Genomic DNA, 27,965 nt, shown 5'->3' on the forward strand with positions numbered 1-27,965 from the left:
TATTTTCCACTTGATAAACTTAAAAAAAAAAAATTAAAATAAATGTGAACTAGCTTAACTCGTAAAATTAATTAAAAAATGAATTGGTTCAAATCCCGTCAGTAATATACTTGCCGTCAAACTCCCTTCACACCTAGGTAGCACGGACACTCCTCCTAATCAGCCTTCCCGTGTCGAACACCCGTGTCGGACACGACACTCGTCGGACACACGTCAAAACGTGTCGGACACTTGTAAAGCTGTGTCTAACTTTCATCTTTTATTTGGGCACGTGTCCGTCACGTGTCCATGGTATTTGGACACACCTTCAAACGGAATCAAGTTGAATTTAAGGTAAACGGCGTGAATTGTTATATGGTTGAATTTGGTGGGGAAATAAGTTGAATAGGGGACAAATGATGTTCTTTGGACTAGTAATGATATGTCGAAATAGATTGATTATAAGTTGGTTTTGGTTTTGGAAATGAGAATGAGTTATAATTAACGCAAGTTTTACCTTCACTTATTTAAATTTAATATTCAATATTTTTTCAAAAATAAAATCACACATATATAACTATAAAATACATATTTTATTAAATTTAAATGACGTGTCCCGTGTCCTAAATTTTAAGGGATGCCGTGTCACGTGTCCGTATCGTGTCAGTATCTGTGTCCGTGTCCGTGTCCGTGTCCGTATCCGTTTTGGTGCTACCTAGCTTCACAGTTCACACCCAACAAAAGAAAAAACCCACACACTGAAACAGTGACATCTTATACCCTCGTAAATTCGGGTTATTACTGTTTTTGTTCAACAATTACCTCTGAAAAATGCTCTGAATCAAATTTTTTTTGTTCAACAATCATGTGTTCTTGTTTAATTCCTTCAACAATCAAAAAAATTTCTCTAATTCCCAGAAAATTCTCAAATTTTCAAGCTTTCTCTCACTTCAATTCCTCCCTTTTTTCAAGATATGGTAATAGTAATTCATACTCCTCAATTTCTTCCAATAATGCCCATTTTCCTGGTAAGTGGTAACCCTTGTTTCTCTTTGTGCTAAATTTGATTTCTTTTTAATTTTCGCAAAAACTTGGGAGAAACGGTCTCTCGTACCCCTTTATGTGTTTTTGGGACTTTTTACTGTTGATACTGATCCCAAAATGATTCTTTAATTTCATACCTATTTGCATAATAAGTACACTCATAAAAATGCTTACTTTTGATGGGTTTGTGCTTAAAAATGGTGGTAAGCTCCCCAATAGAGCAAATATAGTACTTGTGTAAGTTGCGTTATGAGTATAACCGTCTTTATATTGTAAGTAAACCGTTTTACATGAGAATTACTGCAATATACTCCCTCTGTCACGGTCATTTGTTGTCCTATTCCATTTTTGGGCGTCTCAATTAACTGTTGCCCTTTTCATTTTAAGAATGAACTTGATGAGCAATTTGATCATTCACGCTCAATTTGGTCCACTTGTCATTTAGTAATTGGCCTCCTCCTCTTTCCTTGGTCTTTGTGCCAAAACCAAAGAACAACAATTGACCAGGACGGAGGGAGTATTTTGCAAAGGATGTATTAGAATTAGAAGTGAAGGGAGAAAAGGAACTTGCTACCTCTTGTTGTTCTTGTTGATGAGAGTGATGGAACCTTGTTCGTAATTTTCCCCGTTTGTGATCAAATGTTTATTGACATTGCCATTATTCATTAGCTTATGCCAAATGGGTGTTAGTTAGGGTATTGTTTCAGTGGAATTTTCGAGTAATGATCGGTAATTTGCTAGGTATTTCGAATATGTTTTGTGTGTTGTTAACGGGTGTTAGGGTATTGTTTCCATGTAATTTGATTGATAGACTTCCAAGTTCCGATGATGAGAAAGTTAAATCAACAATGGAACATACCTTGTGAGAAAGAAAAAAATAAAGACTTTGTTGCTTAATTTACGAAATTAGTTCCATCTCCTCGTCTTATTGTTTCAAGCTTTCATAAAATTTAGTTTGAAGCTGAGTTTGTTGAAATGTTGATTTGATGGGTACAGGGGATATGGAAGATAGCATATATGCAATTCTTACTATCGGCCGTTGGGAGTCGCTAAATCACATGGGATATAAATTGCCTTCTCTAAGACCAGTTCATGGAAGACTGGCTTTGAAGTTTCTCAAATGGGTTATTAAACAGCCTGGATTGGAGGTAGATCACATAACCCATACATATTGCATTACGATTCATATATTAGTTAGAGCTAGGATGTATGATCATGCTAGGTCCCTCTTTCATCATTTAGCCGGTATGAGTGATGATCCAAGTTCCCTTTTTGGTGCTCTCATGGGCACATATCGCCTTTGCCGCTCAAATCCCTCTGTGTTTGACCTCTTAATACGGGTTTATTTGAAACTAGGATGTGTGGATAACTCTATAGAGATTTTCCGTCTGATGGACTCTCGAGGATTTAAACCGTCTGTCCATACTTGTAATATGATTTTATCTGCTACCATGCAACATAATGTGGCTTGGAGTTTCTTCAAAGAAATGCTTGCAATGAGGATCTGCCCCGATGTTAGTACTTTTAACGTGCTGTTAAACCTTCTATGTTCGGAGGGAAATCTGAAGAAAGCTGGGTATCTCCTTGAAAAGATGGAACAAGCTGGTTATGCTCCAAATGCCGTCACTTATAATACTATGCTGAGTTCGTACTGTAAGAAAAGACAGTATAAATCAGCTTGTTTTATTATGGATCAGATGAATAACAAAGGTGTTCAAGCTGATGTATGTACATATAATGTGCTTATCGGTAAGTTATGTAAGAGTAGAAGAAGTGCGAAAGGCTATCTCATGTTGAGAAGGATGAGGAACCAGAAAGTATTGCCAAATGCCGTGACTTACAATACTCTTATTAATGGATTCGTTAAGGAGGAGAAACTTGGAATTGCAACCAAAGTTTTTGAGGAGATGGTTAAGCTCAAACTTTATCCCAATCATATCACTTATAATACATTGCTTGACGGGCATTGTCATCAGGGTAATTTTCAAGAAGCGTTCTCTATCATGCGTAAGATGGAAGCAGCGGGTGTGTCACCTAATGAAGTCACATATGGGACTCTTTTGAATGGATTGTGCAAACATTCCAAATTTGAACAAGCAAGAAGTGTGATGGAGAGTATGAGAATAAATGGCTTCGAAGTTAGTTGTATCATATACACGATGATGATGGACGGGTTTTGTAAGAAAGGTATGCTGAATGAAGCTGTAGAATTGTTCTTGGCAATGATGGAGGAAAGAGTATATCCTGATGTGATTACATATTCCGTGCTAATTAATGGATTCTGCACAATGGGAAAATTGGGTACTGCTAAAGAAATATTATGTAACATGTACAGAGTGGGAGTCCTTCCGAACCACGTCATGTATGCAACTATGATTTACAGTTTGTGCAAGCAAGGACGAGTTATGGAAGCTTTGAAGAATTATGCAGCAATGAACTTTGACGGATATAAAGCTGATATTCAGACTTGTAATTTGTTGGTTTCTACTATGTCCGGTCAGAAGATGTTTCTGAAGGCTGAGAATTTCATGCAACATATGAGTAGAATGGGAACTATACCTAATTCCGTTACTTATGATTGTATGATTGATGGTTATTCAAATATAGGGGATGAATCGAAAGCATTTTCTCTCTTTGATGAGATGATTGAACAAGGTCATTGTCCAAGTCGTTTCACATACGGAAGTCTGCTGAAAGGACTGTGCAGAGGTGGAAACTTGTGGGCAGCAAAAAAATTCTTTAAATTAGTACACTGTATCCCTGGTGTAGCCGATATTGTTTCTTACAACACTCTACTCGGAGAAATGTGTAAATTGGGCAAATTAACAGATGCAATGGACCTCTGTCACAAAATGATTCGAAATGGTATTCTTCCTGATGAGCACACATATGCTAGTCTTTTGAGCGGTTTATGTAAAAAGGGTAAAATCGTTATTGCAATTCTTCTTTTTGAAGACTCGGTGCAAAAGGGGATTTTGTCGTCTTCTTCCTTAGTGGTACAGACTATCTTGGTGGATGCCTTATTTAAGACTGGCCATCCAAACGTCGCTTCCTATTTCTATGAAGATATGGTGAGAAGCGGGGTCTACCTTGATGTTATCGCTGCTAATACTATTAGTCATGGATATTCTAGGAATGGGATGATGGTAAAGGCAGAGGAAGTTTTTGAGTTACTGAAGGAAAGATCGTCTCCTAATTTAGTTTCTTATAACATTCTATTACATGGACATGCAAAGCAGGGGAATCTGTCAAATTGCCTCGGGCTATATAATAGTTTGAAGAAAAAGGGTTTTCTCCCCGATAGTTTAACCTGCTATTCCCTCATTCTCGGACTCTGTGAATCACGGTCCATGGAACTGGCTCTTAAATCTTTAAGGAAGATGATTTTAGAAGGAATTATCCCTAACCAGCCAACATTTAACTTGCTGGTAAGAAAATATTCGGAACGTGGATTTATGGACATCGTGTTTGATCTGACTGATGTAATGATGGCGTTAGGACTGCATCTCGATAGAGCTATATATGATAGCATTATTACTGGATTAACAAAAAAGTCTGCTTTCCGAGAGTCACATCTGGTTTTTCACGAGATGCTTAAGAACGGTTATGTTCCAAGTTACAGACAGTATGTAACTCTGCTGAAAGGTATGTTCAGGACTAGAGATGTAGCAGGTGCATTCAAGGTCAAAGATGAGATGGTGAACCTCGGAGTTAGCTCTCCTGATGTAGCTGATAGTGCTATGGTTAGAGCTCTAGTGAAATGTGGAAGGATTGATGATGCGAAAATGGTATTTGATCTGAGTCTTAAGAAGCACCAGGTTCCTTCTGTTGTTACATTCACAACAATAATGCATGGGCTCTGCAAATCGGGTCGGGTCACAGAAGCCCTAGAATTGCGAGAAACCATGGACCGGTTTAAAATGAAACCTGATATTATTTTGTATAATGTTCTTATTTTGGGTCTTTGTGGTAAAGGTGATACTGATGTGGCATTTGAATTGTATACCGAGATGAAACAAATTGGTCTGTGGGCGAACATCACTACCTTCGAGGCTCTTATAAATGGAATTCTCGGTAAAAATGACCTACCCAAAGGTGAAATGATTTTAATGGATATGCTGGAGAGGGGATTCTTATCTCATGTTGGAAGTTCAGACGATCCTAAACAGCTCTTATTATCTGCTCTGACGACCTTGAATTTTTTGCGCCAAAAGAAGAATATGAAATCACATGATTAGTCTGAGTCCTGAAAAGCGTCCGTGCAAGTGGTAGATGTCCACGATCCATGTTAGCCTACGTGTTTCTCTGGCATTGGGATATTGCGCCATTGTTGTTGCATCTTGCTATTTGGTGGATTGTATGGCCGTGTTGGCTACCAGTCTCTCGGTCTGCAACTAAGCATGGATCTGTACTTAAGGTATCGACTGAAAGACCGTCTGCTATTTAAGTTTTTACCTTTTAGTTGCTTGTTTTTGTAGCTCTTTTCTCATCCCATTTGTCACCTCAGATGATGAGCAATTGATCCGGCTGGTTCTCGTGAAGAAAGAAGACGGTAAGAGGCATATTTTACTCGTGATTAATATGCTGAGGTTCCATAAGCCTCATATCTCCGGATGGTGGTTCCGGTAAGTACTTCGAGCAATTCTTATGTACAATCTTTTTACTCGGTCTGTTTTCAAATATGGGGGAATGTATGACTGTTAAAGCATCCTCATAGGCTCATAAACTCAAGAAAGAAATATATTAAGCCACAGTTGGTCTTGCTTCAGACATGCCATTTTGGTCTGAAGCAATAAGACGGGATTTTGTAACCATTTTATAAGTTACCATTATAGTTACATTTAACCATAAAAGGGCGACATATGCCCATCTGAAGCTTCAAACAAAAGGTGGTCGTCTGAAATAAGAATTTGTGTATTGTTAATGTTGTTTATACTTGGCATTTCAAAAAGAGGTATTGAACATTGTCTTCCGAGATTTAACCAATTGATTGCCACTATATACAGAAAAAAGGTAACTAGCATTCCGAGCTGCTGAATTCTACTAGCCATATGTTTACATTTCATGTCCATTGGTACATCAAGGAAAGCTACTAAGGAAAGCTACTAAGAGCATTTGCAAATCAAGATAATCACGAATCAGAATTTACGCAAGAATCACCTCCTGGAACATGATAATAGAGTACCAACATATCTGGTGTCGCTCGGCTTCAATTACAATTTACAAGCCCTTGACCATTGATCGCCTTACCTGTAAGTATAATCCTGGAGTACTTTTATGATGCCATTTCATCGTGGTTTGCTTGCTGTCCTCAGGAAAGGGGGTCTTCAGGTAGGCTACATCTCTCTGGTTCGGCTTTCTTGGCCATCAACAAACGAAGTTAAGTCGTCGAGAGAAATATTGCTGTTAGTTTAACTCTCTAGCCAAATTGCAGGTTTTTCAGTCATTGTCGTCAATTTCAAACACCAAGTTCCGAACTATGGAGCAATCATCTGGGCCCTGCAACCTTTTGTCTTTCAATAAACTGGATCCACGAGAGTTCTGGCATCGGGAGAGACTGCCAGATGCAATGACAAGCCGCTTTCCGACCTCAGATCTCTCATACCTCCTCACACTAACCGAGCTTAATTCTGGCGGCAAAGGGTTTTGTCCAAATTTCATGCAAGCGTCCGAGCTGAATGCACTTCCCACCTCACCCACCTCAACAATGCCTTTAAAGTACCTATCGATGATGCCTGAGACGGATATAGCTCCCGAATTGCTTTCACAAGGGGTTTCACCTATCACACAAGGCTCCGATATTTTTTGTTTATTATTACTACTAAAAGATTTCGGATCAACTCTGTCAGGAAAGGATACTTCTGGGATTGTCCCCTGTAAACACCTTTCTTTTCTTCTCTTCTTCCGATTCACCTCTTTACCATTATGAACATGGATACTGGTACCCTTTCTTTTAGAAACTGTGTTTCCTAATAAAGAAGTTTTCTTTAGCGACTTTGGACGACTTACGTCAGCATGAAGGAGCCAAATGGTTTGAAAACCCTCAAAAGCGTACTTTACAGGGAATGATTCAGGTAGGCGGTAAAACTTGGAGTCCCGCTTGACCTGTCATGTATGACATATTGACATCAATTGAAAAGGGTCAAGCATGGCAGTAGTGAATGGCGCCCATAACGCTACAAAGACGTGAACACAGAAGAGAAAAGATGGTACCGTAAGTGCATGAATACTGAGAAATCCTAATTCAGGAAAGATATCAATGTGTGCTCTTTCAATTTCCCCTACAGAACAGATATACTCCATTACTTTTACATATAGTGAAACCGCTACATGCCTTTCTTAAGGTGATACTCCACGTACAAAGCAAAACGACTCACTACACAAATTAAAGGCAGACGAGGCTGTATTATCAGCTTTCAACAAATCGTTAACATGACCTATGATCAGTGACACAGTGGGTAAGCAGTGAAAAATATGATTTTTTAAGTTAAAATTTGCGACCTTTAGCCTCCGGTAACTCCAAATTCTAGCTCCGACACTACCTGTTGTTGCATACTTGCAATTGTAATCAAGAACATTCATATCAGTACGAATTCGGACATTTCAAATGCAAAACATAAACCAGACACCCCAAAAAATGATTTCTTTATCAGAACATTCATATAACTAATACAATCACACTGCCATCGACTCATCGAGTACTACAACAACAACGACATTACCCAGTGCCTCAATGGCTCCCCGCAAATTGCAGGGTAAGTGGGTCGGATGTAAAAAAGGAGGAAAAGCTACCCATATTATCAAATAGCACAAGAATGAAGTACATGAAATCAGAACTTGAGATTAAAGCTGATATCTGTAAGCAATAAAGCATTCACAAACTCTTGTTTCATACGGTCATTTTGGTCTGAAATAATAAGACGGGATTTTATGACCATTTTATGGTCAAATGTAACCACAGTGGTTTAGTAAGTGTTACGGCTTATGGTAACTTGTTTTCCAGAAGTGGTCACATTTGGTTGTCAACCGGAAATAACCTGTCTGAAATAAGAATTTGGGAATATCTTTAAGCATTAGCATTAAAAAGTAACTGTAAAAAGGGTAAAAAGGAACAAACTTTGAAGGGATGAAGCAGTGATGTCTTCTGAAATGGGGATTACAATGGAAGTACCCAAATTTGTTTCAATAAAAACTGGAATTTCTACATTCATACCCATCTTCACAATAAACCCAGAAAACTTCACACTTCAAATCAAATTTATTTGATTAAGCAGGCAGTTTTGGTTGAAGATTTGAAGGTGAACTCATGCTGTTAACGTCTCATGTGGACACACTTGATGAGTAGAAACTTTGCACATTTTGTTAGGGATTTGTTTGGGCAGTCAGACGGTTTTTGTTTTTGTTTTGCAACAACTTATTATAACATAAACAAACGTTTTTTCTGGGTATTCGAGTTAGAGATGGAGGTGGGTTGTGCCGGACCGTGCATCGAATAGAAAATGGCGCCTAGGGAAGGTGGGCTTTGTGCCGTGCTTTGTGCCACGCGCCACGACCTTTGGTGTGTTGTGCCTTTTTAGGCCGTGTCATTCTCGTGTCATGCTACGCGTACCTGTCTACGTGTCTACTTTCATCTCTAACTTGAGTAAAATGTACCGTGTTTAGCCGTAACAACTCCTTGATCCGACTCATGAGCCTAACAATTACGAGTACACTCCATTCTCCATTAATCTCATATCGAATACTCTAATAGTTTAGTTTTTTTTATTGCCCTTTTCAGTGATTATACAATAAATCGGACTTAAATACATTTTATTTTTATATATACCAAGAACTTCACCTAACAACCCTAAATACTCTTCTTCCTAATACCGAAGGTAACTTAATAAGCTCATCAATTTTAAACTTAATTATTTTATTAATAATAAAGTAAAAAACCAAAATTGAATCGACTTGTTCAATAGACAAGTACCCTTATCAGATATCACTCACATCTAAACCGGTAAAATTGACACCACACCTAAACTTAAACCGACCCTATATAACCCGACATCTGAATTTGATCCAAGCTTAACCTGATCAAAATCTTTAAAAACGGTCGATATACCTAAATAACTTGAGAATAATAGCTCAAAAATGACCTGAACCCAAAAAAACCCAACCTTACCCCAAATTCTTAGGAAATTTTGTCACTGCTTTCTACTTCTCTTGTGGTATTTGCTCGTCAATGAAAGCTGAACTCATGGCTCTTCTCGTGGGTCTTGAACGAGCCAAGTCGTTGCACATCCGGAAATTAATAGTGCATATGAATAATTCTCCTTTTGTCAACATTATCAATGAAGAGCAACTGGTTAGTACTCCCTCTGTTCCAGTGATATGTTTACATTTCCTTTATTTTGTGAGGGGGAAATAAAGGAAGTGTAAACATATCACTGGAACGGAGGGAGTAACAGCTTAAAATTCATCATCAAAAGATGCAAGGATTTGATTCATGAAGATCACTAGACAGTCAAGCTGGAGTACACTTACAGAGAAGCCAACAGAGTGGCAGATCTTTTAGCTAACAAAGGAGTGCTTTCTAGTTCTATTATTACGCATTTAGATACTCCTTCACATGATGTACGTCCTCTCCTCCAGGATATTTTTGGGGTAGCTATTTTCCGTGTAATAGCGAATTAATAATCTTTCGGGGCTTAGCCCCTCTTCCGTACCCAAAAAAAAAAAAAATAGAGCTTCTTCACCACAGTGAAGCTCCGAACACCACCATCTCTGCCCTCATTTCTCCAACAACGAAAGTTCAACAATGAGAAAACTAACCAAACTCCGACCATTTTTTCTCCCCTCATTTCTCCGACGAACCCTAACTTCTTCTTCTTCTACTACTACACAATCCCCAAATTCATTTTCCCTAAAAAACGTCACCAAATCAAACTTCGACGAAACCCTAATTGACCTCACCGCCCATGTCAAATCCGCCGATTTCATCGCAATTGACCTAGAAATGACCGGAATAACTCGCTCACCGTGGCGCGAATCGTTCGAGTTTGATAGGCACGATATTCGGTACCTTAAAGTTAAGGATTCTGTCGAGAACTTCGCTGTTGTTCAGTTTGGTGTTTGCCCTTTTCGGTGGGACCCATCTCAAGATTCCTTCGTTGCTCATCCGTTAGTTCTTCTTCTCTATAATCTCTCGTGTTTTCGATTATGTACCAATTCGATGCGGATATATGCTATACAGTAGTTTTAACAACCCGGATTTTTATTGACTTGATTAAACGATAATGCAGATGTTTTTTCGGGGAATTAATGTGGTGAAGTTGTTGATTTTAGTGCAGTGGCGGAGCCAGGATTTGAGCTTGGGGGGCGAAATTCGAAAAATTTAACTAAAAACTTCGAAAATCTCAACCGCCGGGTGGCGAGGGCCCCTGCTAGCCCCTCCTAGCTCCACCACTGTTTTAGTGTAAATTGATTGTGTGTTGCGGCACAGGTTATGATTTAAGTACATTTTAGTTTGAAATTGTGTCTCTATTTACGAAAACAGTGTACCTCGTGTTTTTCTGGTGCGTGCTTTTACCTCGCGCCTTGCCCATTGTTGCCACATTGCACTTCTCATTTAACTTTGAGTGAAGTAGAAAAAAGATCGGAAATTTTTACTTGGAGGGGAGCGTACTTCTGCCTTTTAGCTAGGAGGGGTGAACTATTAGTAAACTAGAAAAGGATTGAAACTTTGAACTGAAAGTTTCGAAATTTTCATTGCATGTGCAGTGTCTTTGTGGTGCGTGATTTCACCTCATGCCTATAAGTTCAGTTCAGTTTAGTTTAGTTCAGATCCTATAAATTCAGTTCAGATCCTATAAGTTCCGTTTTAGTTTGAAATTGTGTATCTGTTTACGAAAGCAGTGTAACTCGTGTTTTTCTGGCACGTGCTTTTACCTCGCGCCTTGCCCATTGTTGCCACATTGCACTTCTCATTTAACTTTGAATAAAGTAGAAAAAAGATCGGAAATTTTAACTTGGAGGGAGCGTACTTCTGCGTTTTAGCTAAAACCGAAACTTTTAGCTAGGAGGGGTGAACTGTTAGTAATCTAGAAAAGGATTGAAACTTTGAACTGAAAGTTTCGAAATTTTCATTGCTTGTGCCTAGTGTCTTTGTGGTGCGTGCTTTCGCCTCATTGCACCTCTCGCTTGACTGTGAGCAAGCTAGAAAAAAAGAGTGGAAATTTTAACTAGGCGGGGAGTGTACTTTCCCCTTTTAGCTAAAACCGGAGCTTTTTAGCTAGGAGGGGCAAACAAGTATGTAAAGTGGATTGAAAATTTGAACTAAAAGTTTCGACTGCCCTTGTTAGCTTCCTTGTTTCGCCACTGACTACGAGGGGTAAACAATGAGTATTAAAATACTAGATTGAAGGAATTCACATAGTTGAGCATATGTAACAAGTTAGGAGCTAGGGTACTACCTTTACTTGAGGTGGATATAGCTTTACTTGATGTGGATGTAGCTGGATAATGTTTATCTGATAAAGTTGGTTGGGTTTAATCTTTCAGGCACAATTTTTTTATATTTCCACGTCAGGAGCTTCCTTCTGATGGACCGTTGTATGAGTTTATGTGCCAAACAAGTTCAATTGGTTTCTTGGCAAAATATCAGTTCGATTTCAATGCCTGTATACGTGAAGGTATTTCGTCGAAAAAATGCTACTTGAATATCTCATATTTTAACAGATGATTCATGATGTCTACTGTAAATGATAGCCTCTATAATAGGAGTAATATTATCAGCGAGGTGTTTGATTTAAATGACTTTTGGTTGAAGCTTGAAAGTTCGAGAGTTCCTGAAATGATTTAGTTTGTGTTTTTGCCTCTTTCCTTTTTGAAAGATTCACACTTTGGGTAATCTCAGGAGTGTCTTATTTATCCAGAGGTCAGGAAGATGCAGCTTTGAACCGTTTGAATTCGGTATATGAAAATTGGTACCACGCGGAGGAAGTTAGAGATGTGCCCTTGGTCAATATGGCTGATATTCTATTCTCAGAACGGATGAAAATTCGACTCAGTGAATGGCATAGTAGTTTGCTAGGGAATAAAAGTACTACACTTAAACTGCAAGGAAACATTGCTGGATCCAAACAACAAATTGAAACCGTCTTTTTCGGCCTGCGTCCTGCTATTAGATTGAGTGGGTTTACTTCTCATCAGCTCAAGTTGATTGAACTGGTAATATTTTGTACCTGGTTTATCTCATATTTGGTTTACCTTATATCAATTCATTATTTAAAGACTATGGGGTTTCAATGTTTTATGAGGCGAGATGAAGCTGAAGTAGTTCAACTTTTGAATTTCTCAAAAGGGATGGTAACTTAACTGGACACTTGGACATAATTTATTTGAGCCTCTGATAAAACCTTGTGTTTAGTATATAGCACAACTGTAATCATGTCTTTGCAACACGGTGTTTCTGAATTGCATATAGGATTTCTGCTATATACAGGGGAATTATCTACTCCTATTCTTGTCTTTTTGTCCTTCCAACAGTTCCAAGTGTCTGATGTCTCAACTGGGATCATGCATTTTAAGATTGATTAGTATGCTGCTTATTTCCTTCATCTTTCCTGTGCATCAGATGATGATTGAGTATTCAATTGCAGGTCAGCAGAAAGCACTTTAAAGATCTTGTTTTTGTCCGTGCTCAAGAAGGTTCCGTCCTGCAGAAACTGATTGTGTATGTGGAATCTGACAGTGACAAGGCAAAACTTTTGGTAAGACCAGATATGATACTTGAAAATTGGAAGCATGTCTTGCTTTATCTAGCTTTTAATTGGCTAGGAATAGTACAGGTCGCTGCCAATAGGGAAATATGTAACTCGGTTAATTCAATAGAATTGGTCGTCACTTGTGATATTCACAGTCATTCGTTCAGATTATTTTTTAATTGTTTTGCACAAAGGTTAGAACTTAAGAAGCATAAATACAGTAAATCAATGTTTTGAGAAAAATAGGTTTAGAATTTAAATCAGCAACGAGTCATAGTCTCATAGAAGTTCAAAAAAGACAAAAGTAAAATCTTAACAAATATAAGGTGATGAGAATAGACCTTCAGTTAGTCGGAGACATCGTATTCTAGTGAAGGGAATTTTGTGTGTGTGAAATTGTAATATATAGCGATGATGAAGAACCCTTGTAAGATCTATACATTGGAACTCAATATATTAATGCCCTGGCCCCTGGTATATGTATGACCTTCCACCTGTTCTTCTCTGCAGAAGGAAGTAAAGGATGGGCTTCACTCACAAGCAATTAAAACAGTAGAAGCAGCTGTAGGATTCCGGCAGGTTATTGACCTTCTAGCTGCTGAAAAGAAGCTAATTGTTGGTCACAACTGTTTCTTGGGTATGTGTTCCTCGCTGAGATCTTCAAAGACCTTTTTATTTCGAATCATGTCATCTGATGTTTTTATGAATGTGCAGATATGGCTCATGTGTACCATAAATTCTTTGGTCCTCTGCCATCAACAGTTCAAGATTTTGTGTCGGATCTTCACAAGTCTTTTCCTCATATAATTGACACTAAATTGCTTTTGAATGCGGATAACAGCCTCCAACAACTTATGAAGAAAGCGAGTACTTCTTTGGCTTCAGCATTTTCTATTATATGTCCTGAGATAGCCTCCGAAAGAGCATCTGACATCGGTGAACGTCCATGTGTGAAGGTGGAGGTCCAGGTGGATGACATGAGGTTTGCTATTCAACTAGATCTTTAATGGCTGGTAGCAATTAAAAATTTTCTATGAATGGTTTTTTTTGGAATGGGAAATGGGCACGTTTTATGCTAGTTTTGTCACATAAGTGACCGCCATTTTTGCGAGTAAGTAGATTATACATCCGATGTACTACCACCGGTTGTAATAAAGTTTTTGAGTTTTGTTTTACAAATTATGAGTTTTACTATAAAAGTTTCGGAGTTCATTCACTTAAACATTAAACTCAAAAAATTACAATAAAACTCAAAAACATTACATAAAAGCTTAGTTAAATTTGAGTTTTGACGGAAAATAAAAATAAAATCTAACTTATAAACTTTAATAAGCTCAAAAAAAGTACACATGCTTAAAAAGCAAATAAAGTTTGAGGTAGTAAGCTCAAAAAAAATACACATGCTCAAAAACAAATAAAGTACTACTATGAGGTAGTACATCCGATGTATGTTCCCTTTTCCTCATTTTTGTGGTATATGTATTTTAGGTATTTTCTTAGGGAGTAGTATTAAGTCGCTTAATAGTTCCTTGAAACAAAGAACAAGGACGATCTGTGATAAGTTTAGGGGGGAGGGATTTTTGTCATGAATTTTTTTATAACTAGCTTACCTATAATTTATAGAGATTCGCACAAATCACAAAAATTTAATCACTACTGCTTCAATCTTCTTAGCATTGCTTTTTATCGTGTCAATTTTCATTATGGGGGTCATCCGGAAACATCTCAATGCCCCACTGCCCCTTAACTGGCCAAGGACAGGGATCCTTTTAGGCACTAGGGCAATGTTGTTGTTCTATTACTTTTTGCCTTGTGATTATGCACATCTCTCTGAAGTTTGAATTTACTGGAATTACACCGTGCAGATCATCCAACTGGAACTCAGGAGCAAGGCATGAAGCTGGTTATGATGCATTCATGACCGGGTGTGTCTTTGCACAATCTTGCACTCATCTCGGAGTAGATTTCGCTGCTGGAAATGTGGCCATCAGTGATAACCTTCAAAACTACATTAATCTTCTTTATCTTACTTGGAATAGTGGTGACATCGTCAATCTAAGCACCGGTGATATAACTGAACTCCCTGCCGTTGGTCCTTCTAGACGAAAGTTTCAAAACATTTTGCATCAAAACGTTGTTCTTATTTGGGGATTCCCACCTACACTCAAGGCTGCCGAGATAAGAAAATGCATATCCAAAGTGTTTGGCATACACTCAGTTACTTCCATTTATAACCTCGACGAGACATCAGTATTTCTTCAGTTCAGCAAAACAGAGTTGGTCTCCGAGTTTCTGGCTTTAAAACACAGGTTAGAAACTACCAACAATTCCGTCTCAGTTCTACACTCTTTATCAAAGCTGTTGGAAGGCGGGAAAACTCGTGCTGCAGGTTACGAAATTTACAAGGATATCTGCAGCTCTTCATTATCAAAAATCTTGTTCACAGATCAGGCCGAGGCTGTGGGAATCAATTGGAAAACCAAGTTGGTAGAAACTAACAAAATTTCTGAAATCGGCGAAATAACCAAGTTGATGGCAGATGTTCACAAGAATACATCAAAAGAGAATGTTTTTGATCAGATTTTTTATAATTCCAGTTCGAAATCATATCGAGAAATGAAAGCAATCATTTCTTAGAATTTTCGTTCTATTATTTAGAAACCCTAGAATCATAGTTGAGTAGGTTAAGATTATACCAGTCTTCTTATTCCTGAGAGAATGCCCTATTCTGTCCTTAATCCTTATTGCATTGTTGTATTTTCTCTTTCGGATAATAATCGAAATAAATTTTTGTAACCGGCGCTTGATTTTCGAGCTGTATATATGAATATTTTTAGTAATTTCAAAATCGCATCGATTCTTATGTGAGACGGTTTTACAATCATGTTGAGGAAATATAACAGACCAGCTCAGGATTGAAAAAAAAAGCAAAGAACAATGATAATTTGATAACTTAGCTGAATCAAATCCGAAATACAATCGAAACAATTCAAAAGGAATTCTCTTAACTGCTATAAGAGCAAATTAATGATCTAAATCGAAAATATAAATGCATCGAAAATAAAAATCAATCCGAAAACTACTAAAAACTAGAACAAATACAGAACAATCACCACACCCAGGAACAATGTCATTAAATAAGAGGTGACAGACAGCATGACAGTAGAGTTAACCGCCGGACCTGGACCCGGACCCCAAGAGTCGATAACTGAACCATCCCCGCCATCACGGGCTGTGTCGGGTCCATGGGCTAATGGTGAAGGCGAAGGCGAAGGAGACCTTGCTGGTGGATGTTGAACACCTGACTGCACCATGACTCTGATGATCATTTTCTGTCCTGCTTCACAGTGTCCTGGCTTCCCACTTATGAAAAAGAAGAACCCCGACCGATCAAACTCGAAAACCGTGTTCCCGTCTTCAAATTTGGCGACGGGTCGAGTCCCGTTACAGTTCCCATAGTCCTCACTGTCAACTACCAGAACTGAATCCTTGCTGTACTTGAAACCTATCAGTATAAACAACATTGTATTTCACACATGAGAAAATATAAAAACTTTTGTAAGACGGTTTTACCAACGCGTTATTGTAAAACCGCATGTTAAAAAAAAAAAAAAAAAAAAAACGAGAAACATAAATACTTTTTGTAAGACGGTTTTACCAACGCATTATTGTAAAAACCGCATGTTAAAAAAAATTAAAAATACTTTTTGTAAGACGGTTTTACCAACGCGTTATTGTAAAACCGCATGGTTAAAAAAAAAAAAAAAAAAAAAAAAAAAAAAAAAACGAGAAACATAAATACTTTTTGTAAGACGGTTTTACCAACGCATTATTGTAAAACCGCATGTTAAGGAAAAAAAAAACATTACACACCGAGAAACATAAATACTTTTGTAAGACGGTTATAAATTTTTACCAACGTGTTATTATAAAACCGCATGTTATGCGGTTTTATAATAACAAAAAAGACGACTTACGAATAGTATCGCCAATGTGGAACCTATGTTGCTCAGCCCATTCATTATAAGTCTCGGTTTCGCTACCGTCGGGTTTGAGCCAACCCTTACCCCTATCACCTCCTACTACATACTCAAAACAAGAGACGTGAATTATGGAAATTGAGATGAAGAGAAAAGTGCAAATGAGATGGATTTTACGATCTTTGGTTGCGGAATTTGATGCCATTTTGCAAGTAATTTTGTATGATTATTGAGAGAAGAAGTATGAATAATGAAGAGTAAGGAAATAAGGTAAATATTTAACGTTGTTGATGTTGGTGGAGTTTATATAGGAAGGTAAGTGACGGTTAAGGTAGTTATTTTATAAGGTGTTATGGTCAAAGTAAAAGAAGATGGATATAGTGGGGTAAAAATGTAGTGGACGGTAAACTAATAAGGTGGGACGTGGTAAAATTGTCAAAAAAATATATTGGATTTTGTTTTAAGAAAAAAAAATTCAATTAATCTATTTTTAATTGGGTCGTTCAGTCGTACACTCGTACCTATGCAAAGTCTTTCGGGTCGTTGATTTTAGCGAGTCCGGGAGCAAAAATTTCGAGCCTAAAAATATGTCTAGATAATTAATGACCAAATCTTGATATAAAACGCACATTGTTAAATTTGATTTTTTTTTTATTTAATAAGGATCGCTTTATTCATTTGAAACTCAGACTAGAATGGATCTCGCGCATGCATGCGCAGTATTCATAGATCTTTTAGTTTACAATGTATTATTGTATTATTTATAGATTTCAAATTGACATATTATTAATTTTTCATATTTTAATATAAGGATAAAAATGGAAATGGAAACTAATCAAAAGAACTGAGTAAAGTCATGAAATGTGTATTTTAATGAAATTTTTTACCACAAAACTAATGATTTCAATTTATAAATTTTCTCAAATAGTTTTAAAGACTTTTTTTTGTTACGAAATTAATAATATCAGTTTATAATTTTTTATACGAATTAAGTACGTGGTAAGTTTTTTTTATAGGAAACTAATATTATCAATTTATCGGTTTTTCATATACGATTTTTTAAATTTATACCATTTTTGTTTATTTTAATTAAAATGTTATAATTTAATTAAAAAAGATTATAATGATCAAAGATTATATCTTAATTAAAAGATAATAACTAAATTAAAATAGAGTCTTCTTTCTTATTTAACCAGATTCCTTTTAGAGGGAAAACTATTGGGAAGTTTTATTCTCTTAGTAGTAAAGGTGATTCGGTTCATAAAATCGCAAATGTGAATTTCTGGCTTCTAGTATTTACATGTGGACTTCTGACCCCTTCCACTTATACAATATGTACTCCGTATTAATGAGACGGTGTTAAATTATTATACACCTTAAAAACTTTGAACTTTAACCCAAAGTCATAATGTAAACATATTTGCCCATCTTTATAAAATAGATCCATTGAACTTCAGGTCCAAAATTGTGTGATATGTCCCTTTTTTTCAAAACTTGTTAACCACATATATGAAACTTCAGGTCTAAATATCTGTAAATTTTATAAGACCGATTTAATAATCCTGAATGGACTAAAAAACCAAAATATATTAATTTCTTACAGACACAGAAGTGTAGACACCAAAATTTTACAATTTTGTGTCTATGTATTATATGGTATTTTTAGTATCTTGAGATAATTTTCAAAAAAAGATGTGATAATATCTCGAGATATTATAGAATATTTCTTCATTGTCTTATCCTCCAAGCTACTATGACCTTGTTTGGCAAACGGCAGAAACATATTCATAATAGCGGATAACGTTAACAAAATACGGTTAATACAGACTTTAGTAGCATGTTTGACTATCAACTTAAATTAGCGAAATTAAGAAATGGTGTTTGGTAATTAACAGATTATAAGATAAGAAGATTGATTTCATGAATAAACTGAATATGCTATCAGAATTAGTAGATTTCGGTCAATATGCTATCAGAATACGCCGTTTACCAAACACATGAAAATAGTAAATTGATAAGTCATCCTAGTAATTAGTGCGGAATCTACTAATTTCACTCAATATGTTGTTTACCAAACATGACCTATAACTATAAATATAGATCTTGTGTTTAGGGTTAGAGGAAAGCAGATGAATTAAGTCATACAACCCCATCTTCCTACTACCAAATTGTAGGTAGGATGGAATAAGTTACAAAAAACCTCATAATTTCCCTACGGGATGAAGTCGATAAGACCCCCGTAGTCATTATCAAAACTCTACCCTTAGGATGTAATCAAGAGAAATTCGAAAGTTGTATCCCTTAATCTTTCAATGATAAATAAACTCTTGTTTTCCATATTATTTTTATTATAAATTTCTATGGTTTACAAATTAATTTGTGAACCATTAAAAAAAATGTCTGCAATTGTAAATAAAGAGTAACAAAAATAATATGGAAAACAAGAATTTTATTATTATTGAGAGATTGAAGGTTACAACTTTAATAAATCTCTCGATTCCATTCTAAAGGCTAGGATTTTGATAGTGCTACGAAGGTCTTATTGACTTAATCTCGTAGGGAGATGATGAGGTTGTTTTGTGACTTATTCCATCTTACCTATAATTGATAGTAGGAGTATGGGGTCTTTTGACTTGATCAATCTACTATCTAAACCCTAAAGAGGAGATCAATATTTTTAGTAATTTAAAATAGCTTGAAGGGCAAGATAGAATTTTCTATAATATCCTAAGATATTATCACAATATTTGTTGATAATTACTCTCTTTTATTCTCTATCTTCTTCCGCATTAGTTTTAGACAAATACTTAGTTGAATGATAATATGTGGAAGAAAATGAAAGTAGGAGAGAGAATGTGAGGTTACATGTTACTCTCTCATAGTCGCTCATTTCTTCCCTCTTTTCTTTTTCATGCTAGTCGGATTTTCTTCTCTCTTTCCTTTCTTAGAAAGTTTTGTGTGGTCAAAATGGATTTGCATGTGGGTAGAGTGTTTTTTGTAGTCCAAAATCATTTCCTTATTTCTTGTGCAAAATGGAAGGGGAAAGAAATGAGCGATTAGGAGAGAGTATATAAACCACAATCGATATACAAATAAGAAAAGTGGAAGATCATTGTGACTTATCAATTTAAAAAATGTGGAAGATGTTAGTGGATATGATGGAGTATCTTTTAATATTAAATGTGTTTTTCTAAAATGTGTCAAATAGGCACATGTTAAGATGTTAAAAAAGGAAATATTTACATCAATATATCATGAGAAATTGACATCCAAACTCATTATTACCATAATTAGAGAATTATTGATGCAAATCTTTCCTTTCTTAGCATCTTAACATGTGCCTATTAGGCACGTTTTAGAAAAACTCATACGAGTATTAAATATGCCATCTAATAGTAGTTACCAAAAGATAAAATTTTGGTGTCTACAATAAGTTAGCAAATTTTATTTATAAACATCAAATATACAAATTCTTATTTAAGATAGCATTATCTGTCTTAAGCTTAAGACAAAGTATCATACCACTTATGTATATAAGACAAATATATTATTTTTTCTTATACATTTTTATATACACAAGTGTTATATAGATAACCCGTCTTAAATTTTAGATGGATATTATCATCTTAAGGGAAACTTACCGATTTAGAAAAATGATGTTGGTTAATTGAGACAACATCACAACAACAATAGAATGCATGTAGACAAATTATGTACTCCCTCTTATTCACTAACATCTTCCACATTTTCTAAAACGGAAATTTCACAAAGATCTTCCACTTTTCTTATTTGTCTATCATTTGTGGTTAATATAACATGTAACCCCACATTCTCTCTCCTACTTTTATTTTCCTCCACATATTAACACTCGGCCACTAAATATTGGTCCAAAAACAATGTGGAAGATCATACTCCCTCATATTCGGGGTTTTCATCCCCTTTGATGTGAGCACAAGATTTTAGGAGATGATTAAAGAATGAATAAAGTAAGATGGTGGGGTTTGTGAATTGGAGAGAGGAATGAATAATTATGAATTAAATAAGAAATTGTGAGTTAGGTGGGGTTTGGTGATAGAGAGAGGGATGAATAAAATAAGAGTAAAAGTTAGTTGAGGTTTGGTGATAGAAGAGATGGATGAATAAAATAAGAGTAAAAGTTTTCAAAATAAGATATGGGAAGAAAACCTGAATAATCCGTTTAAGGAAATAGGGAAGAAAATAGTGAATAGGAGGGAGTACCAAATTAGTGGAGATATGATAATTCCCTTTAGACTTTCATGAATAGGTAAATTGTAAATTCATAACTAAAACATGGATAAATTCTAACGTGACTAAACATGTCACTTCTCATAACCACTCTTGCATTAAACATGCCCATCTATATCATGATATTTAATCAAATAGTCCGTCTTGCTTTAGACCGCCTTATTTCAGACCGTAATAAGACCTCTCACAAGTGAGAAGCACATGGGTGGTGGGATACCCCCATGTGTTTTCCCACTCACACCCTAAATGGGTTTTTTGTGAAAGGAAATGGTATCCGTCTGACCATTTCAGACGGATATGGCGGTCTGAAATAAGAATTTGTGTTAATCAAATGAGTTTAATGTGGTGGTTGCTCACCTCATCCCTTAACCATAAAGTTAAGGGTTCGATCTCTGCCATGGAAATAAAGCAAACACTTTGACCAGCCGTTTACCTCTTCGTGAGAGCACCCACGGCGAGAGGATTATACATTGTTGTCGACAGTGGACACCCCGGTTTACACAAAAAAAAATTATATCATGATATTTAAACATCCAGCATAACTTAGTACTCTCTCTGTCCCGATTAATAGTTATTTATTGTTTCTTACACAAAGACTAAGGAAAATAAAATGGATAATTTTGGACCATACAAAACACATAACTCACTTACACATGGAAGATGACCCATAAAAAATTACCAAAAAATGAAAATAGATAACTCTCAAATCCCACTCATCATTAGGGCCGTCTTTAAGGGTGGTGTTTAAGTGGTGCAGTCAAATAGAGCCTCCGAGTTTTTTGAGACCCCTAAATTCTCATTGCTATACTAAAGAGACATACAAAAAGTATGGTCGATCTTTCTATTCACAACATAGTTATCACCCGTAGATAATAATGTCTTTATATGTTTCCTTTGTGAACTCCATCATGCAATATATAAATTCTATCAACCCCATTTTTTTTTGATGACGAGGGGTTTAATCCCCCCGGGCACATGCAATACCCTGCAAACCACGTGTGCCAGGTAAGACATCCCTTAGGATGACAGGTAACCGCAACACTCTCGTGTAGGGAGTCGAACCCGGGACCTCTCAATTCGTTGCTAAATTGCAACGTTTTGAGGCACTCCCGCGCTCCACTACACTCAAGCCACTTTGGTTAAACCTCAAAATTTTAGGATTATTTGTTTTTAATATTTTTAAAAATAATTTATCTTAATTTATAGCAAGAACTAAAATTAAAGAATTTGAGTAAATACTTTTTAAACATCATCATCCTCTCATTCATATTAACAAAACAAAATTTGACTTACAGAAAAGACGATTTTTAGCATAAATTATACGGAGTACTATTTATAATTATTTCGTATTTTTTAAGGGGGCGGATTTTAAATTTTCGCATAGGGTCCCCATAATTTTCCAGACGACCCTGCTTATCATACATCAATTAATAGTGTGAATTCATGATGTTAAATGGCTAATGCTAGTACATTGTGAATAAAATAGAGACGATCCAAATTCCAACAGCAAGTCTTGCTATAGACGGATATATTCGTCTATAGCAAGAGACGGGTCAAATACCCTTAAAGTGATGACATTTTTGGGCCCATCACGCAAGTTGTTGTTTATCTTATGCATAATGTGGTATGTTACTTGGTCCGTCTTTAGTTATAGACAGATAGTTGCCGTCTATAATGAGATTTTGGGAAATTCCAATTTCCAAATAGACAAGCAATGCGGTACGTACGAGGGTATGCGATTCCTCTACTGAGTCCATTCTAATTAAAGTTAACCCTGTCAGTCAGCAATGTCGTGAATCGGTGACAACCTATGGACACGCACGCGTGACTCTACTCCACTTGTACACTTGTAGCCTACTCCAGATTACGCCATTGCTGACAGGGTACCAAATCAGACCCGACCCGGCCCACCATGTCTAATTAATTGAGTAGTCTAGTAGGTCTGCTGGGATTAAATTCGCAACTTTTTTTATTCACGTCATCACCCACTTAACTCTGCATATTATATTCCACTCTTGGTAACCCAATAATTCAGCACAAAATCTCATTTGTGACCAACCCTATCCGTCACTTTGGAGTGACGGATACCATTTTACCTCACAAAGTACCCACTTTTTCTCTCTCTGCAACACTATTCATGTGGTCACCTTTCTCCACTAACCCATTTTGTTACCATTTTAACTCACAAAATATCCGTCACAAATGGTGACCCGTCACAAGGGAGACCAATTGATAATTCAGTTATATTCCACTCTTGGACTCTTGGTAAGCCAATAATTCAGTTATCACTTAGACCATCGCCAAGCAGAGGTCGCGCTAATTACTAATTAGGTCGAGATATGGTTTTACTCTTAATTCCACTTTATTTATCTTAACATACTTTCATCCTCCAAGCAGAAGGTCACGACCTAGGTCATCAACTCAATCATTTTTCACTTTCCAACCAATTACATCTCTTCACATTATATAACCTTTTTCATATATATTTTTTTATTAATTATTAATATTGTCAACCAATCATATATCGCCACATATAGGTCATGAGGTAGGTCAATTTGCTCCACCAAAGGTCACAAATTGATCTCTTCTCTCCAAAGGTCACCCTAATTTTCTAATTAAGTGATGATTAGTGTGACCAAGCAAGGTCATGACCTAGCAATTGACCTTACTTGAGAATGGTCTTATCACAAATTATATTATGGGTTATTTAATAGGAATACTATGAACTATGGGTGCCCTTCTCAAAATACTATGATCTATTAATTAACTACGATTACTATCAACTATTAACTCCCTCTTCTCCTATTACACTAGGTGACCTACTACCTGTTTAGCAAGTAAAGTCTTCTTACTTTCTATACAAACCCACCCATGAACCACCCTACCTTTATCATCACCACATTACAAACACCATCCGCAACATCACACCGCACCATCAGCCACTAGCCCAGCACCACCAACCGCCAAACGTCGACCCAGATCACTACTACAACCTTCAGCTACCTATCCCAATTTTACATCCAGTTCATTTATTTTCCCCCTTCTGGATTTCATTTATAACTGATTTTTTGTGTGGGTAAATGGAATGTTTTATTTGTGCAATTATCATGTGTAAATCTAGTACTTTTTTTTGGTACTTTTTTCGATTATTGCTGGGTTGTTCCTCAATTGGGATTTTGTAGATTTGGGTTGTTCTTCAATTGGGTGGTAGTTAAATTAATTGAAATTCGCAAAGGGTATGGCGGCATCGGAGGTAACAATGGAGCTTTCAAGTTGTTGAAGAATGATAAGAGGAGAGTTGGGAATTTGATTTGTGTTGATAAAGATAACGGGGGTATGATAAAAGGAGAGCTGGGGATTTGATTTGTGAGAAACATAAAACAATGGAGCCTTACTCGTCGCCGCAATAACCGACATCGGTTCAAACCCATTTGATTCGCAACATTCCAACTAACAATAGTCACCATGGCTATATCCCAAATCAGCCACATTAATTGATGAGGGTTAGTAGGTGGGATATAGAACGAGATGGTCGGAACTGTTGAAGGAAATATCAGACCTGAATTGGTGTTGTCGATTCTGCAGATTGAAGTGTAGCTATGAGGAAGGAGGCGAGGGTGATGTGGTTTTATGGGCAGCAGATGGCGACGAGTTGCGGCTAACCACAGTGGTTGGGAGGGTGTTGTAGTGGTGCTGTTAAAGGAAAAAGTTGGGTCCCTTATAATTTTTAACCTGCTCCAACCGGTCAAAAAATGACCAATTCTGTTCTATGAAAGGGAGTGTAATAGTTGCTAGTAATCGTAGTTAATTAATAGGTCATAGTATTTTGAGAAGGGCACCTATAGTTCATAGTATTCCCATTAAATAATCCTTATAATTATTTATAAAGTATTCATCCCCACTAAACTAAAAGAATAAGAAAGCTCTAATATTTTCCCGCCTAAATGAATATTCTATATTTGGGCTTCATTATATTTTATCTACAATTGGGCAAAACTGCTTAATTCCATATAATTATATTCCATTTACACATTTATATGTCTACAACTGGGCCAATCCCCACTAAACTAAAAGAATAAGAAAGCTCTAATATTTTCCCGCCTAAATGAATATTCTATATTTGGGCTTCATTATATTTTATCTACAATTGAGCCAAACTGCTTAATTCCATATAATTATATTCCATTTACACATTTATATGTCTACAACTGGGTCAATCCCCACTAAACTAAAAGAATAAGAAAGCTCTAATATTTTCCCGCCTAAATGAATATTCTATATTTGGGCTTCATTATATTTTATCTACAATTGGGCAAAACTGCTTAATTCCATATAATTATTGATGGGGCATATTCTGCACCGCTGACCAAGTCAACATATTGAGCAAGGTCAAGGGTACCCACAGCAAAGTCAACGACTTAGATGACCCTAGCCGATGCGACCCATCCACTGTCACTGGGTCTCGGCCAGGCAACTAGCCAGCCGGGGCACTTATCCGCGTACTCATATCCAAGACCCCTCGGTCGGCCTGCCATGGGTCCATCGGCCGAGGGTAGAACGGTCTTTCCACCTGCTAGCCACTTGGTCACTTGGCCACTACGTGACAAAAGGTGAAAGTCTATAAATACTCCTCAACCTTCATTGAGGAAAGGATCCACAAATTGACCTAATAACCACTATTCATCTGGTAATATCTTCCTTATCCCTCTACAATACGCGTTTAGTCAAGTAACACATACTTAGCCCTTTAAGTTCACTGACTTGAGCGTCGGAGTGAGTACGCTCGGCCAAAGCCGAGCCCTCAGTTTGCTCATCGTTTCAGGAGACCGCAAGGAGGATTCGAGCAAAGACATCATTCTACAAGCTACCTCGGTAACAAATATCTGCTCTGGAATTACACCCGGAACAATTGGCGCCGTCTGTGGGGAGAGACACTAGAAGCTAGTCACATTCATTCCCAAACAAAAACATAAACACAAAAAAAACCCACCCCAAGAGCTAAGAAGATGTCGAAACAACAAGAGGTATTCGTAAATGACGAAACCGAACCACACCAAGATGATACTTTTCACCATTCTGGAGTTGTGCAGCCCTCCACCGGCGGAGTAATCCAACCGGAATTCGGGATGCCGATAATACCAGACACGCCGCTGCCCGCCAACCAGGTCACCATCATGGGACAGGTGGTTGACGTAGCGAAACCGAAGATGCTCCTGGACCTGGTGGGAGTACGCCACTCAAATCGTCACGCCGACAAGAGCGGCGGAAACCGTCCAGAGACCGGGGCCAAACGTGACTCGAGAAATCGAACGGAGCACTAGGAGAAGCCGACCCTACCAAGACGCCGGAGGAGCCCAAAGTGGTCGTGGTAAACCTAAGTCCTTCTCGCACTCGTGAGAGGACGGGCGTCGCAGAAGACCGACGAGGCACACCCGGAGGAACAGAGAAGCCCGACTCGGGAGAGTCGGAGAAGAAGCCCGAGTCGGAGAAGGAGTCCTTCCCGCTACGAGGAAAGAAGCCGGACTAGGAATGCGAGGAGTCGGTCGCCGCGTGTCATTCGACACGTGGTCAAACAGCCCCTCAGTGATTATGTCCTAGACACCGCCATGCCAACCAAGCTGAAGTTGCCGGCGTTCACATACAAAGGAGATAGTGACCCAACCGACCACGCCGAGGCTTTCGAGTCTTACATGTCGGTATGGGAGCAACCCGATGAAGTCTGGTGCCGAGTCTTCCCAACAACTCTTCACGGGATGGCTCAAAATTGGTACAAGGGGCTTCCCGACGGCTCGGTATACTGTTTCGCCGACCTAAGGGACGCCTTCGTAGCCCAATACTCTTGCAACAAAAGAAGGGCCGTGGAGACGTCGGACCTCCTAACTATCAAAAAGGAGGAAGGCGAGTCTCTACGAAGCTATGTGAAGAGGTTCGACGGCAAGGTTCAGCAGATTCGGGAGATCAACCCCGAATCGGCGGCAGACCGATGAAAGGCCTCCCAAAGGGAAACTTAAAGGACGAGCTCATCAAGCACGGGGGTTTGGGCCTAGATGCCGCTAGGAAGATGGCCGACCAGGCCATCAAGGTGGAAGATTACCACAAAACCTGGGTAGGCCACAGCGAGACTGGGCACTCAGAGAAGAGGAGCCACCGGGAGGACAGCCCAGATGAAAGGCGCCGTGACGACAATAGGTCACGGTCCGACAAGTCCGCCAGGAAACAGAACTCGGCGGGCGCCGGGGGGAGTTCGGCGCCATACTACCGAAAGCAGTACAATGATCACACCCCCCTGGTCGTATCCGCCACAGAGGTCTTCGCCCTGAGCAAAAGCGAAGGTCAGAAGTGGGAAAGGCCTTCTAAGCCGAGGGGCGACGGTGACACAAGCCAGTACTGCGAGTACCACGGCTACACCGGCCACTTAACGAACGATTGCCGACATCTGAAAAATGCCATTGAGGAACTGATCCGGAAGGGGAGCCTAAGCAAATACATTGCCGGAGGCCAAAAAACAGACGCCGACGGATCAAATAAGAAATCTGTCTTAGAACGGAAAGGAGTAATCAATGTTGTCATCGGGGGCAACGAGAGCGGTGAGTCCACTCGTGGGTACAAGCGGCACCTGAATGAGCTATATCAGGCCATCAACTTTGTGCCCGACACAGCAACCCCCGCTTCCAACATCCCTGATATGACCATCGGGAAGAAGGACTACGATGGAGTCGTCGCTCCTCACAACGATCCACTTACAGTCCACCTGGACATAGCCAACCACTTGGTGAAGAGGTGCCTAATCGACACAGGGGCCTACACGAACATTATGTACGGGGAATGCTTTCTCAGCCTCGGTCTGAAGGTTGAAGACTTGACCCCCTGCACCGGCCCGTTGTACAGCTTTTCTGGGGCCGGCATGGTACCCCTGGGGTCAATCAGGCTGCCAGTAATGTTCGGAGAG

At 38.1% G+C, this 27,965-nt stretch overlaps 4 protein-coding genes across 12 annotated transcripts; 2 read left to right on the forward strand and 2 right to left on the reverse strand.

Moving 5' to 3' along the window:
* Window positions 1-713: 713 nt before the first annotated feature.
* LOC141637917 (uncharacterized) lies at window positions 714-7,017 on the forward strand. Of its 9 annotated transcripts, none has more exons than XM_074447333.1 (6): window positions 714-773; window positions 952-1,007; window positions 2,020-5,440; window positions 5,531-5,648; window positions 6,030-6,275; window positions 6,339-7,017. In XM_074447333.1, exon 3 carries the CDS (start codon window positions 2,025-2,027, stop codon window positions 5,259-5,261), a length of 3,237 nt encoding a protein of 1,078 aa, XP_074303434.1. In that variant the 5' UTR covers window positions 714-773; window positions 952-1,007; window positions 2,020-2,024; the 3' UTR covers window positions 5,262-5,440; window positions 5,531-5,648; window positions 6,030-6,275; window positions 6,339-7,017. The 9 variants fall into 9 exon arrangements, with proteins under 9 accessions (XP_074303434.1, XP_074303435.1, XP_074303430.1 ...); XM_074447334.1 differs by having other exon boundaries at window positions 715-773; window positions 5,531-5,694; window positions 5,821-6,275; XM_074447329.1 differs by having other exon boundaries at window positions 720-1,007.
* Window positions 5,966-8,411, reverse strand: LOC141637918 (uncharacterized). Its single transcript, XM_074447336.1, has 3 exons — window positions 8,141-8,411; window positions 7,237-7,304; window positions 5,966-7,128 (listed from the first exon to the last, which is right to left on the reverse strand). Exons 1-3 carry the CDS (start codon window positions 8,238-8,240, stop codon window positions 6,463-6,465), a joined length of 834 nt encoding a protein of 277 aa, XP_074303437.1. The 5' UTR covers window positions 8,241-8,411; the 3' UTR covers window positions 5,966-6,462.
* A 1,325-nt stretch (window positions 8,412-9,736) lies between these two features.
* LOC141637926 (poly(A)-specific ribonuclease PARN) lies at window positions 9,737-15,618 on the forward strand. The gene is made up of 7 exons (XM_074447343.1): window positions 9,737-10,185; window positions 11,566-11,696; window positions 11,921-12,234; window positions 12,666-12,776; window positions 13,281-13,407; window positions 13,485-13,752; window positions 14,636-15,618. The coding sequence occupies exons 1-7, from the start codon at window positions 9,824-9,826 to the stop codon at window positions 15,405-15,407; spliced, it is 2,085 nt and encodes a 694-aa protein (XP_074303444.1). The 5' UTR covers window positions 9,737-9,823; the 3' UTR covers window positions 15,408-15,618.
* LOC141637928 (early nodulin-like protein 6) lies at window positions 15,601-17,019 on the reverse strand. Its single transcript, XM_074447345.1, has 2 exons — window positions 16,748-17,019; window positions 15,601-16,275 (listed from the first exon to the last, which is right to left on the reverse strand). Exons 1-2 carry the CDS (start codon window positions 16,953-16,955, stop codon window positions 15,860-15,862), a joined length of 624 nt encoding a protein of 207 aa, XP_074303446.1. The 5' UTR covers window positions 16,956-17,019; the 3' UTR covers window positions 15,601-15,859.
* Between the last annotated feature and the right edge of the window lie 10,946 nt (window positions 17,020-27,965).

Source organism: Silene latifolia, unplaced genomic scaffold (assembly GCF_048544455.1).
Source record: "Silene latifolia isolate original U9 population unplaced genomic scaffold, ASM4854445v1 scaffold_158, whole genome shotgun sequence".
NCBI lineage: Eukaryota > Viridiplantae > Streptophyta > Magnoliopsida > Caryophyllales > Caryophyllaceae > Silene > Silene latifolia.

Coding starts and splice junctions, on each gene's coding strand:
- LOC141637917 (XM_074447329.1), top strand. CDS start 845: ATGTGTTCTTGTTTAATTCCTTCAACAATCAAAAAAATTTCTCTAATT. Junction 1,008..2,019: donor CAATAATGCCCATTTTCCTG/GTAAGTGGTAAC, acceptor TGATGGGTACAG/GGGATATGGAAGATAGCATA.
- LOC141637918 (XM_074447336.1), bottom strand. CDS start 8,240: ATGGGTATGAATGTAGAAATTCCAGTTTTTATTGAAACAAATTTGGGT. Junction 7,305..8,140: donor CACTGCTTCATCCCTTCAAA/GTTTGTTCCTTT, acceptor TCTGTTCTGTAG/GGGAAATTGAAAGAGCACAC. Junction 7,129..7,236: donor TCAGTATTCATGCACTTACG/GTACCATCTTTT, acceptor CATACATGACAG/GTCAAGCGGGACTCCAAGTT.
- LOC141637928 (XM_074447345.1), bottom strand. CDS start 16,955: ATGGCATCAAATTCCGCAACCAAAGATCGTAAAATCCATCTCATTTGC. Junction 16,276..16,747: donor CCACATTGGCGATACTATTC/GTAAGTCGTCTT, acceptor TTATACTGATAG/GTTTCAAGTACAGCAAGGAT.
- LOC141637926 (XM_074447343.1), top strand. CDS start 9,824: ATGAGAAAACTAACCAAACTCCGACCATTTTTTCTCCCCTCATTTCTC. Junction 12,777..13,280: donor GTGACAAGGCAAAACTTTTG/GTAAGACCAGAT, acceptor TCTTCTCTGCAG/AAGGAAGTAAAGGATGGGCT. Junction 13,753..14,635: donor GTCCAGGTGGATGACATGAG/GTTTGCTATTCA, acceptor TACACCGTGCAG/ATCATCCAACTGGAACTCAG.